The sequence below is a fragment of the Lissotriton vulgaris genome, chromosome 1_1 (genome assembly GCF_964263255.1).
Source record: "Lissotriton vulgaris chromosome 1_1, aLisVul1.2, whole genome shotgun sequence".
Lineage (NCBI taxonomy): Eukaryota > Metazoa > Chordata > Amphibia > Caudata > Salamandridae > Lissotriton > Lissotriton vulgaris.
Genome location: NC_141685.1, coordinates 978168525 through 978181425, shown reverse-complemented (window position 1 = coordinate 978181425; position 12901 = coordinate 978168525). Strand labels below are relative to the sequence as shown.

General features: G+C 43.9%; 1 protein-coding gene across 2 annotated transcripts in view; it reads right to left on the bottom strand.

Annotated features, from left to right (window-relative positions):
- Positions 1-6640: 6640 nt before the first annotated feature.
- STXBP2 (syntaxin binding protein 2) overlaps positions 6641-12901 on the bottom strand; it is a 371603-nt gene continuing 365342 nt past the window's right edge. For both annotated transcript variants that reach the window (XM_086960353.1, XM_086960362.1), the window contains 2 exons: positions 12394-12551; positions 6641-9375 (listed from right to left, as the gene is read on the bottom strand). In XM_086960353.1, coding sequence (XP_086816479.1) covers positions 9293-9375; positions 12394-12551 — 241 coding nt within the window. In that variant the 3' untranslated portion in view covers positions 6641-9292. The remainder of the gene's footprint in view (positions 9376-12393; positions 12552-12901) is intronic.

The following is a 12901-nucleotide window of genomic DNA, read 5'->3' as shown; positions in this document are numbered from 1 at the left end:
ACTGCAAATACTTATATAAAAACCTTGTCTGAATTATCCTGATGCTACCCCTCAGCATCTAAGCTAGGAATTGTTTTTGTATAAATGGACTGTACGTTTGTAGGCACACTGGTTCCTTGCTTGATTGGTATACATCATTCTGTCCCTCTAGTCCTTCCCGCATTGGAAGGAACCTGATAAGTTGAGTGACTTCATGATCAGAGTCTAAACACGCACTTGGAATCAGCTTAAACATGAGCATGAATTTTAAAAACCCTTTTTATATGTATCCGTATTGTTTTTAATCATACTAATCATGAACAATGCACTCTAGAATTCTTGAATGCCTATATCAGATGTGTAACAATTTATATGACTTAAATGTAATTACCTCCTTTTCCATTTACAGTGTGTTTGTCCCCACCCCTTGGTCCTCTTCCCCCTGATGAAGGTTAAGCCCAAATAGGCTTCGCATCGAAACGCGCGTTGGCGTGATCTACATGGATGGCCCCCATTGTAGCTGTTATCAATTCATCCTATCCTGTTTGGCCTCCATGTTGCTAATTTAGTCCTAGCAGTTTCCAAAATCATCACCTGCAGGCTATTATGTACCTCCATCATTGTATGTGTGCGACTGTATTATTATAGTGAGTGAGCTTATGAGTGAATGTATGTTTTAGTGAATGACTGTGGTAGTGTGTGGGACCCGAATAAATGTTGTGCTTCTGTGAAGTCCCATTGTGAATTGTTGCCCATTTTTGTTTTTCACCCAATACATGTATCTAGATATGAATTAGTTTTTTATAAATAAATCAACTCTATTTTCCATAAAATGGTGTATTCTATTCGTCTGATGTATTGTGACTCTGATACGAATTGCTGTGTCACCACCCCGTACCACTAGGATCCCCTCTTTGGGACCTATTAATTAATATAGGCAGGGCCCCTTCGTTCTATTCAGCTGTTTTCTCCCCTTCTTCCTGCCTATATTTGAATCATCTCTCTGGGTAACCCCCTTCTATTTTGTTGTCCTTACTCGAACCTGTCGCGCTTCTGCGATTTCCTTTTGAAACCTTTGGTTCAGCAAACTCCCAACTACCTTAAGGATACTAAGAATCTACTTAACTTTACTTTCCCGAGATAGGATAGTCTCCTTTGGCCCTGCCGAAAACGTGACTAACTCACGATGACTGAGCCGGTGCCGCCCAGTCTTTTCCGGTTTAGGCGACTTCCACTAGCCTTTATAAATTTGCCGGTCGACCCGGTTACTTTACCATCGGGTCCGGTAACTTGAGGGTCTGCGCAGGTACCGAATGGGTGCTTAGCAGCTAAGGCGTGAGTCCTACGTCCATGACAGAAGGAGTTAAGTACTCGCGCCATTTACCCTCGCACTGTTTAACCCAATTCTTCTCCCTCTACTTCCCTCCCCCTTTTCCTTCCCCTTCTTTCCTCCCCTCCCCGTTTTTTTCTTGAAATTATAGAGTGTGGCATTGTGTTACCACCCCCTTCCGAGACCCATGGTGTAATTAATGGTTACACTCCATGTAAGATATGTTTTACATTGTTACCATCGGTACCCATCCACACTGTTTTGGATTTATATAGCATCTATAGTCCACCAGGCTAATCGCTATCGGCAAAGGCAGCTTTGGGCATACCTGGCATAACACCCCCTTTCGTTGTTTGTATCTAAAGTTTTATCTCATTACGTTTCATTCAATTGCATTTGTTCCATCACAGCAGCACGTCTGGATAGTGTTACAGTTTCAGTGCATCACATTGAGCACCAGTGTCTGTACGAACGTTCCATGAACAAACTTATGAATATAAACGCCTAATTGTTGCTTTTTTCTTCTTTTCGTTTGTCCATGTATGTTAATTCACTATCTTTTTTAGAATAAACTCTGTTTCTCTCATACATGGGATCCTAGTGAACGTGGCTTCTCATTACAAGGCCGTTTAAAACTAACTTTGTTTTAACAATTTTTCACATTCAAACCTATGGTCAGGGTGGTCCTTAGCGTGCCCACACTGCCAAGTTTCACCTTTTCACCGGTCTTGAAGAAAGCCTCATTAATGATTATACTTAGACAGAAACATGTTGACCAAACTAGTGGATAGGGCTGGCCAATTTATCTAGCTAGCATATCCCACACATTTGTTTTATACATGTCTGACTGGCTATTAATAAAAAAAAATGTGGACACCATGTAGACATTTTTAACTCACCTTCACTGTGACTGAACACAAAAAACCCAGCTCTGCAGTAATTTTGGCGTCGAAGCACACCAGAGTGGCACTCTGCCTCTCCTGGTGGGGCCCGATGATCAAGCATGCCACCAACCAGGTAGGTGAGTGAGGGCTTTATAAAGAACCTATTTGGATTCTTCACTTGTGCTCTATTCATATGCTAAATCAAGGAGTACACTCTTCTGTTGTTTCTGAATATATTGCTTGAGGAATTAAGAGTGTTCCTCAGATAAATTCCCTCCCTCTCGTGTTGTTTTCATAATGCTTGTGGGTAGGCAGAATGGAAATGTGGAAATATGCGCAATGCAAGTCCAACAATGCCATCCACTCTCAAGCCCAACGCTTCCATCCAATCTCAAGCCTAAGGCTACCATCCAGTCTCCCGGGTACAGGGCAGACAGGACTTGAGCGAGCGTTGGCATTTTGACCTCCTTCTAGAGGAAGACATTGAGAGGAGGCAGGTCTAGGGTAGGACAAGAGCCTCTTTCCTCCTTCGGCATCTGAGAGTAGCAGAAATAGCAACCACAACCTACTTCTGGTGTTAGCTTTTTTGGCCAAGGGAGCGATTGAGAGGGTGCTATCACTTCGTGGCAGAGCAAGGAGAGATGGTCCTCCGTCAGCCTGTCGCAAGAAGGTGGCATGGGTGGAAGGGTAGTGACAAAGGGGAGGGAGTGTCCCCGTTGGATAATTTGAAGAACTCATTTGTCTGACGTTATGACCTGTGGGGCAGGTGATGGTGTATCATGCCTCCCACTGAATGCCCATGATGGTAAGAGGGCAGACTATAAGGGTTTGAAGGGGAGGCAAAGTGGACTGGCCCGATCCATGGGGGCTGTGGGTACCACTGCAGTGGCCATGCAGAGGCCTTGCTGTGTGTCGCAGTGGCGGGGCGGGCATTGGCCCGGCTGGAGGCACCTTCAATGGACACGAAAAGCAGTTTCGGGGTGGCAGAGGCAATGAAAATGCTCAAGGGCCTGTCTATGGCCCGATGCCCTTAAAGTGATCCATTGCTGAATCCATCTGGTCTACAAATCGATGGGAGCCATCAAAGGGCATGTCAATAAGCAAGGCGGGGTCATCCTCTGAAAAGCCAGTTGTTTTCAGCCAGGCGTTGCGCTGTAAGGCCACTGTAGATGAAACCGCTCTACCCAGATAGTCGGAGATACCCAGCCCACATCTGAACATTTAATTAACTGCATCTCTCCCATCGACACAGTCTGCGAGAGTATGGCACAGGCTTCCTCCGGGAACATTGGCAGAGCCTGCGCAACCGGAATCCCATAGAGCATGGGAGTATTTGCCCAAAAGACAAATGGTGCTCACAGACTGCAGTGCCAGGCTGGTGACAACAACTTCCCTAAGATATCCAGCCTCTTGGAATCTCTCTCCGGTGGGGCAGTAGGGAATGTGCCAGGATTTAGATGGAAGGTGGAGGCTTGGACCTTCAAGCTCTCTGGGGTAGGGTGTTGTGTAAGGAAGTTGGGGTCCGCTGGGGCTAGGCGGTGGCAATGGGCAATAGTCTTCATCACAGGAGCCCCTATGGCTTGGACTAATTCTCAAGCAGTGTGTCTGTAAGGGCTTCATCAAATGGGAGAAGCGGTTTTGAGGGGGCTACTCGCAGCTAAAGCGCCTCACTGAAGATGTTCGTCTTGACTGCCAATGAGATAGGGTAAGACCAGGACCTCAGCCACTCTTCTCACCACAATTACAAAGAAAGCTCCCTCCTATACAGGCGCGGCAGGGGAAGAAAGCATGCCCGTATTTGGAGAAGTGTCTAGTCCACTGGTTTCTGCCAAATCCTCACACCAGTCAATTTTCAGATCTAAAGGCTGGTATTCCTCAGGGTCCAGTGACCCCTCCCAACCCTCTCAGAGTCCTAGCTCACAGGAATAGAGCTCAGGCTCTGGACTGGAAGGAATGGCTCTAGTTGGTACCAGAGTCGGCATCGGACAATGCCCCTCCGGCTCCATGTCGGGGATCTGAATGGGGGTAGACACAGTGTCACCAGGAGTGTCAACTTTAGGACCGGCGTCTAGAAGGTGGAGGTGGTATGACCAGTGCCAGTCCGGATCCATCTGTGGATGTAAGGGGCCAGAGCTGCTGGTGTAGAACCAGTAGTGACTCCTCCTGAACCATCTGGGCACGAAGATGCGCAAGTGGGAATGGCAAACTTAAATATGAGGTGCATGGCTTCATAAAACTCTTGGAGTTGAGCAAGGGTTGCTCCGGCTCCAGTAAACTCAGGGAAGAGCAAAGCTGACCCATGCGCTCGCTCAACCATGGAGCCAGGCTCTCGAATGGCGACTCTCCCATGTCTCATCGGCCGAGAAGTCGAAATCCTCTTCGACTTCTTACTCTTCTTCTTGCAATGGGACTTACCTGAGTGGCCCGATGACTTAGAGTGCAACAAAGATTTCAGACTCCGCGACGGAAGCCGGGACCTTCCCCTCAACCAGGATCGAGACCATCGCAGTGTCTCATGTTGGGCTGCAAGGAGCTTTTGGGACCGCTCTCTCAAGGCCCTTGGGGTGCCTGGCACAGAAACAGGTGCAAGTCTTTGTGTCGTGGTCGCGTTCAAGGTACCACAGGCATACAAGATGCAGGTCTATCACCAACATCTGTCAATGACAGGCGCCACAGGCCTTGAAGTCGGCATTCCTAGTGGACATCCCTGCTACACCAGAAGAACTCACTGACAAAGTCAAAATGTGACTCACTGGGTCGCTCTCTCTGGATTCAAGTTGAATGTGCGGAAAGAAAAGAACTGATGTCAGCACGCTGGGGTGGCGCCTATATAGGAACTGCGCATGTTAATTATGGCGCATACTACGCCGACAACACCATGCGGAGCCAAACGATGCCACCTACCAGCATGCAGGGGTACTGCTAAAGTAAAATTTCCGGATCCGGTTTGGAGATAATTCTAAGCGAAGGAATTTGCAGCTAGAAGTCTCTATCAGATATAACTACCAGAGCCATCCCTGTTTTTTTGTGAAAGCAATACTTCTGTCAATATCAGTGACACTGCAGTCTATAACCCACTGATAATGCACCATAGGTGAGCAAACTTTCAAAGGATTAACATTAGTGAAGAAACAGAGATATAGGTTTTATTTTCAACATGATTATATATTTATTTTCTGCTTTGTAATATATATATATATATAACATTTGAATGGAGAGTGCACATACATGCCATAAAGCCCAAAAAAACGCAACTCACCTCAGACCTTTCAATATTCCTGGAATAATGTCTGTGTATTTCTTTATCGGCTTAGGCACTAACACCAAATTCTTGTTTGCAAATATGATACAGATGACAATGCATTCAACCTAGTATCAACTTCCCAGCATAGCTATTTGGTAGAGTTATGTCCAGGAAAGTCTGGTTTGAAAAGTCTCTTACTTAACAAGAAAAACATATGTTGAGACAGGTTCTAAAATTCCAAATGATGGCTTGGCTTGACTCACCTCCTAGAAAGGGCATTTGGGAAAAAGGCATGGTTATATCCCTCTTCCTCTCCTGCACCGACCACCTCATTACAATATCACAAACCCCAAGCGTTTATCTCTCTTCAGAGCCTTTCTAGAGCATTGAACTCCACCGACTGACACATACAGAACTCAGCCTATTCACAAGTGGTGCAAAGGGAGATCTTTCTAGCTGCTCGACTTGTAAATGTTACCTGCTTTGGATCGGAAAGCAATTTCAATCTTTAAGCTGAATGATTCTTTGGCATTGCTCTAATCTTCCAGAGAGGGTCTTGGCTGTGACAGCAATTTGTGTCATGTAACTATGTCCAATGAACAGAGAGTTCACTCATACACTTCACAGACTAACATGCAGAAGCACCCTCCGGATTTCTACTGATATAGACTGCGAGCCAGAAAAGTGGAAACGGACCTAACTTGGATGCAAATTAAGTGCTAGAGATTTGGGAAACAACTGCTTTACCAATTTATTGGCCCGCAGATTTATCGTACTCAGAAACAGATTGCCTTTATAACCAAATGACTATTGCAGACCATTTGTTAACCAGGATTAGCAGTCTAAAATGAATAAATAATGCCTTGCAAAGGAGGCAGAAAATGTCCATGAAAAGCAGAGCGTGTGATGTAAATAAGGGACATGGCACTTGACACAGTAACCTTGGCACCGAATGACTGGTGTAAAGTGCCCAGTTTCAACAAACTTATACTACAGAGAATAGGTCAAGTTTCCTGTACAAGAGCACAGACTCTAAAGTAAAATGTAAAACCCAGAAAAGCTGAGGGTGTGCCTTTAAGGCATGCGCTAGGCTGCCTGCATAACTTACAAGCACACAATGATTACCATTTGCACTGTTCTAGAATGCAGAGGTGTTGTGTACTTCATTTGTTTTCAGTATTTAAATTATTATATCAGATGCAGTTTACAGGTGCAGTGGTGTTTTAATAGTCATACCAAGCGGAAATAAAACATCCAAAAATGTAATAAAAAATGAAATCAGTGGAACAAAGAAAATTGAGGTAAATGATCAATGATAAAAAAGAAGGTATTGTAAAAGTCACTTCTCTTGGGTCTGATTAGAATCTTGGGGGCATCATAAGCCTTCACAAACTCTAACCTGGGACAGAGGTACAATGAGCCTGCACATGCAGGCCCCCACATTTATGTGCACTAAAAACAGAATTGAGCAAAGGACAACGTTCACAATGAGAAACTGTTGCCATCCACCATCTGTGCATAGAAGTCTTCTTGCACAGAATAAAAGAACAAATCTCATCATACAAAAAAAGTGTAAAAATCATTTTGAACCTGTATAACAAAATTCTCCACACTTAACCTGTTCTTCGCAAAGATCTTGTAGGGGCACCTTCCAAGATAAGACATTTTAGATGAGAAAACCGATGCACTCACAAGAGAAAAACTACATGTACTGATGTGAAAACACATACTGGAGTTTTTAAATAATCCTGTGCTTTGCTGAAGTGTGCCCCCATACACAAATTTCACTTTAAAACAACCATGGAGAGCAGAAAGTGCCAGCAACCTGTTACAAAAAAGTGCAAAGAATTAAATAGAGATTCAAGATAGGAAAGGACTGGATGCAGAGAAGAATCTGGGGAAAACAGTGTAGAAAACAATTTCTTAGAAGAAAAGAAATCTTCTCCAACAGAAAACCTCAATCCTCTAATCGTTTCTTAAGCCTCGTCGGTTTGGGTGCCCCAGAGTAAGCAGAGAAAATGTAAAATGAGTTCTGACCATGTTGCTCAATATTGATTGAAAACAGGAAGATGATATCAGTCTAGCTACCAGTGGTGCCTCCTTTATAGCTTTACCAATTACACTGTAGGACCTAACATTCCTAGGAAAACCGGTGCCAACTATTCCCCTCGTGATGGACAGTAATGGTCTAATCGCCCAGTACCCAAGTAACATGCAGTGTGAAAGGCTGATAGGTCATTGTTGTGTGGTCTTATAAAATCCCTGGCCCCAGGTGATTGTAGGAAGTTTGTGAAAGCCTCTGCTTGTATCCACTCCTTCACTAGCAGTATTCAGCCCATTTCTGAAAAGAGAGCCAGAGACTTCATATCCAGCTTTTTGTTTTCAAGTTGTAGGGGCAGAAGAAAATGCACAGGGGCAATGCAGATCTTGGCTATGTCAATAAAGAACTGTGGTCTTCATTTTCACACCTTCTGTGTTTTAACTGGAGTGTCACATTCAGATGACATAAAAAGCTTCATTTGAACAGAACAAGATCTGAAAATCAAGGAGAGACATCTAGAGAGACACTGAATTACAGCATACCCATTACTTAAAAATATAAATGTCAATTATTCCCAGGGTGGAAACCTCATCTCATTATCTCACAAACACCAGGATGTGCTGCATTGATGCACTGCAACCTGCGGCATAGCTTTATCAGAAATAATTCAGCACTGGAGCTATGAAGAGGAGTCCAAAAACCGTAATTCATTTTAGGGAATCATATCTACTGGGCACACTTTCTGGGTTCACACTTGCGTAGGACGATAAAAGTTCTAAGACAGGTCATTTCTTGACAGTTACTTGTTTGCAGGGGTGACACGCAGAGCAGTTTTTCCTACTCTGGAAAGACTGCAGTCGCTGCAAACACTGAACAGACAGTATATGGAGATACAGACAGTGGGAAAGTCCACACTGCTCAGTATCCAACAGTAGCTGTATCTACGCCAGATATTTAATATTTGATACCCTTGTCTCGCGGTTGCCAATTCAGCACTACCTGGGAAAGACTGCTCATCACATACAACTCAGTTAATGGTGGGAGCCATTTACACATGTGATTCTTTTACCTTTTCTGTTGGTAGGAGGGGCTTCTTCATGTGTCAGGAATTGTGATAAGATATCAGGACCATCCCAAGCCTCTCTCATTTCCGATGGATGAAAAAGGTAATAAACAAAAGACATCCTGAAACAAAAAGCTTTACGTTGAGCAGTGGCTACTTTGACATGGCCATGCCTACATCCATAACATAAGTCTGCTGTGTCCTACTGGCCTTCACTCACTTGGCATTATCCAGAGCTGGTCAAACCCCTCAACCCAGGGCTTCCTGCAACAATAAGGATCTAAATACATTTTTACTGAGAAGTAACAACAGCTTTAAGAAGATCTAACAATACATCAGTGCTTCTCATATTTGGCGCAACTCAAAGGTCCAGCCACATGTGGATGGCAGCAACCTTAAGAGACCAACCGCAAGGAATCTGAGACCGTATGGGAAGTAGGATAAGCACATGATGGTCTTTGTGATTCTGTCTATGGCCTACTCATCACCCCTTTCAACACTACAAGTGCATGACGTCCATTGTTATTGACCAGGATGCCTCTTAACTGCTGCTTCACAGAAGTACAACAGCATTCTGTGTTTGAACAGTCTTTTACTGGACATTTACATCATGTGGGACCCAGATTGACATTCTCCTCTCACATCAGGGGAGGAAAATAAAAGCCATTGTAAGCCCGCAGGCAGGTAGCAGGGCAGCTGCAGCTCATTCGAGGTCTTCCTATGAAGCTTAAAAAGTTATAGAAAGTGGGCTTCACTGAGAAGTGGCAACCGGTGGCTTGTCCAAGGTCTTCAGGTCATCCAGGAATCTTGTGGGGGTCAAAATGTGACTTGAACCTGGAACAGGGAGAGGAGACATAACATGATGAGCAGGCGGCCACGGTCTCATTTAGTTTCAATTTAAAATCCAATCCAATAAAAATACATAGCTCCCATCTCTACAAAATGAGAGAAGATACAGGCCATAAGTGGTAAATAAAAAAACAAAAATAAAGGCAGAAGAACAATGCATTTTTCCAATTTAGCACAAAACGCAATTTTGGAGAAATTAACAAAAGACTAGAAGAACAACAAAAACGTAAAAGCCACCTTTCAAATCCTGGCAAGAAATTGGAAAAATGGAAACCCTAGAAATCACTGAAAAAATATATATCTAAAATAGATATTTTGGAAAAGATTTTAGCAGGTTTAACAGTTACAAAAAATACTTGCCTAGTACAAATATAGTGGATTATAATCCTTTTAGAGCAAATATTACAGACTGGCCATTAACAAACATTTAAGTGGTAAGTTAGGCTAAGATGACGGACTTCGCCCGAAATCTGTGTGCGATTCATCTCATCAATAGCGTCTTCCCAGTCTAACACTGTTTCTGTAACCGTATCCACTCACAAACTGCCTGATTGGAATGAAAGGAGACACATACATTTCATAAAGCATATATGATGTGTTATTTTGCACCAAAAAGAACAGAAGCAAAGTTGTTTACGGAGCGAGCGAGTACTGCATGTGAGGTACTGGAACAGGGGAAATCAGGGATGGACCAAGGAGCTTCTCCCCAGAATTCTGTGTGGATAGGAGGCTGAGGGAATGAAGTAGACCTTGGTGACCTAAAACAGGTGAAAGGTGGAGATGGTGAGGGAAGTGTAGGGTTCTTGCCTCCAATATGCACTTCAACTCGTTTCTTACTTCAGAGGTGACCACCGCAAATAAAGTGAAATTTTAATCCCATCTTGCTACATTATTGAAAGTGAGGTCCATGTGCTACAAAGGAACGGAAAGAAATTGGGACACGTCCGATGATTTCTTGAATTATTGGTAATACAGTGCATGTTTATTTAATCATCAGATAGTAGAAATACACATTTAAATCTATGGCAGGAGACGGTTATGCTAACTCAGCCAGAAAACATGAACCCCTCCCACTGGCGCATAAAGCGATCAGTGCTTACACCTAAGCTGCTTCCAAAAGAGGATCGCCAGCTCTAAGTGTGTGCTTAAGCTAATGCGTCAGGAATATGGCAGGGTCTCAGAGCAGCTAGAACATCAGAATGCCAGCACTGGCAGCTACATACTCTGCTGTGTGATAATGCACTTACTGTCAACGTGCTACTCAACTGCACTGATCATGTTATCAACCACCGCCCCAGAAGGAAGAGGGCACCTTGAACAGAAGCACATAATCCACAGCTGTTCAACGTGGCAGCATTTGAAAGAAATGTACATCTCATCTCTCTATGTAATCCTTGTGGAGAACAAGGAAGACCGGTATCATTTGGCTGCTGGTCTTGCAACATTGAAATCATGCCCATGTCACTTCATTTGTGCTGAAGCATCACTATAGAAAACCCTGTCACCGTTTTGAGGAGCTATTCATCTATCATTATGTTGCACAGAACCACAGTTCTATAAAGGTATCACCTAAAGAGTGAGTCAGCAACTACATGTGCTCAAGCAGCTAAGTACAGACTGAAATCCAGGCGCTGACAGCACAATAGACAACAACGGACATTCAAACAAGCAATTACTTTTAAGTTACAGCAGAAATGTATTATAAGAGGACATATTCTCTGCTCTAACCCTATTGTAACAAATTGAAAACAACTAATTGGAAAAAAAGGGTCTGGACGGGACTCGCAAAACACAAACCTGAATGATATGAAAATGCAACAGGCAGACATGCTTTTGATATACTACATAAAAGTAGCTTGCGGTTTTTGCAGGAGAAAAATCATGGGCCTAAAAACATTTATATATATATTTTAGTGCAGATTTTTTTTGCTCTGTTACACTGTCTCTGGGCAAAGTTGATCCCTCCCACTTCCCAGTCGTCGCCTTCACAGCAGCGCTTAACATGATCTGTGCTTACAGCTAAGCTGCTTGTGAATTAGAATCTACAAACCTTTAAGTGTGAGTTTCGGCTTAACTACAATGACTAATGCTGCTTCTCAACAGGAAGGCGTGTGGTGGGCGATACCGAGACCACTCTGCATCACACATGCCAGCTGTGGTGCTACTACTTTTTACCGTTCTGCATTTGCTATTTAAAAAGCTGGTGCATGGGTCCTTGGGCCGGGTATTCTAATAGGACACAGGCAGGGGACACTTCTTGAAATACTCTACCAGCAATATTTCCACAGGTTACTCAAAACCATCCGAAAGTGACTACTACCTACAATATGTGTCTGAAGATATGAGTGCCTCAGCTCTAGTTCAGCGTGGTGTGGAGCTGGGGGCCCTTGACTTACATATGCTTAACAGACACAGATCGAGGTCTCTAGCAGAGGCACAGGACTAGTCTCTGTCACATAGTGCTATTCTCAAATGTCTCTTGTATGGTCCCACCCAGCTCTCTGTATGACATTTTTCTCCAACGTATTCTTCCCTCCAGGTACTTATCCTTCCCACTGTAGTCCATCTCACCCAGGCACTGTGGAAATTAACCCTCTCCCACAGTGCCTCACCCAGTTTCCACCTCACTTAGCCATTAATGCAGTTTTACCCTTTCTTACCACCCCCCACGATGTCCTACTCTACACTTCTCAGTCTATCTTGTATTACCCAGCTTGTCCCCACACGCTGCGTTATCCAGCTCTCCATAGACATCCCCTTAAGTGACTTAATCTGCCCTCCCCTGCGATGCCTCATCCATGCCTTCGCACTTCTACTCCCCCTTCCCGCTCCACCATTCCTATGAGATAGCACAAGCTTGATATTGAACCCACATTTGTTTGGGTAATCGTATATACAAACCAGCAAACCATCACTGTATTTGTTGAACACAGAATTTAAGGCTGATCTATAGGAACCGTGTACTGCAGAAGTGACATAAAACTGACAGGTTACATCACGCACCTATTAGCACCTCCCATTTGCCGTCCGTAGCCTTGGTCAACTCGTATGCACATCTCATCTCAGACAAGGACATTCCACCCAGAACGTAGATGATCAAACGAGGCCCCATGCGGTACTCAGTCGCTGACTTGTTCTTGTGCCAGTGGCCAAAGCGAGCACTAGAAGAAAGTGTGGTAAGGAACATTAATTGGTTCAATTCTAGCACAGCTAAAAGGTCAAGATCTGATGAGCAGGTCTTCAAACAGCAGAAGGGATTTCCCCCACCCCTTTCCCAGCCTAAAGGCATCTCACTGTTGACATGGGCGGTTTTCTAGGACTAGTTATTGTAGATTAGAGTTATCAAAATACTTTTCATGGAGCAGGTTGATTAAAACAATAGAGAATAATGTGCCCATTTGAGGAGCACTTTCACAAAAGTATGACAAATACCACTATACGTTCTATAAGTTTAGTTTTGGTGCCACCATAAGTGATATTGAATGGGGTTTATTTTTCGTACATCTCTAAT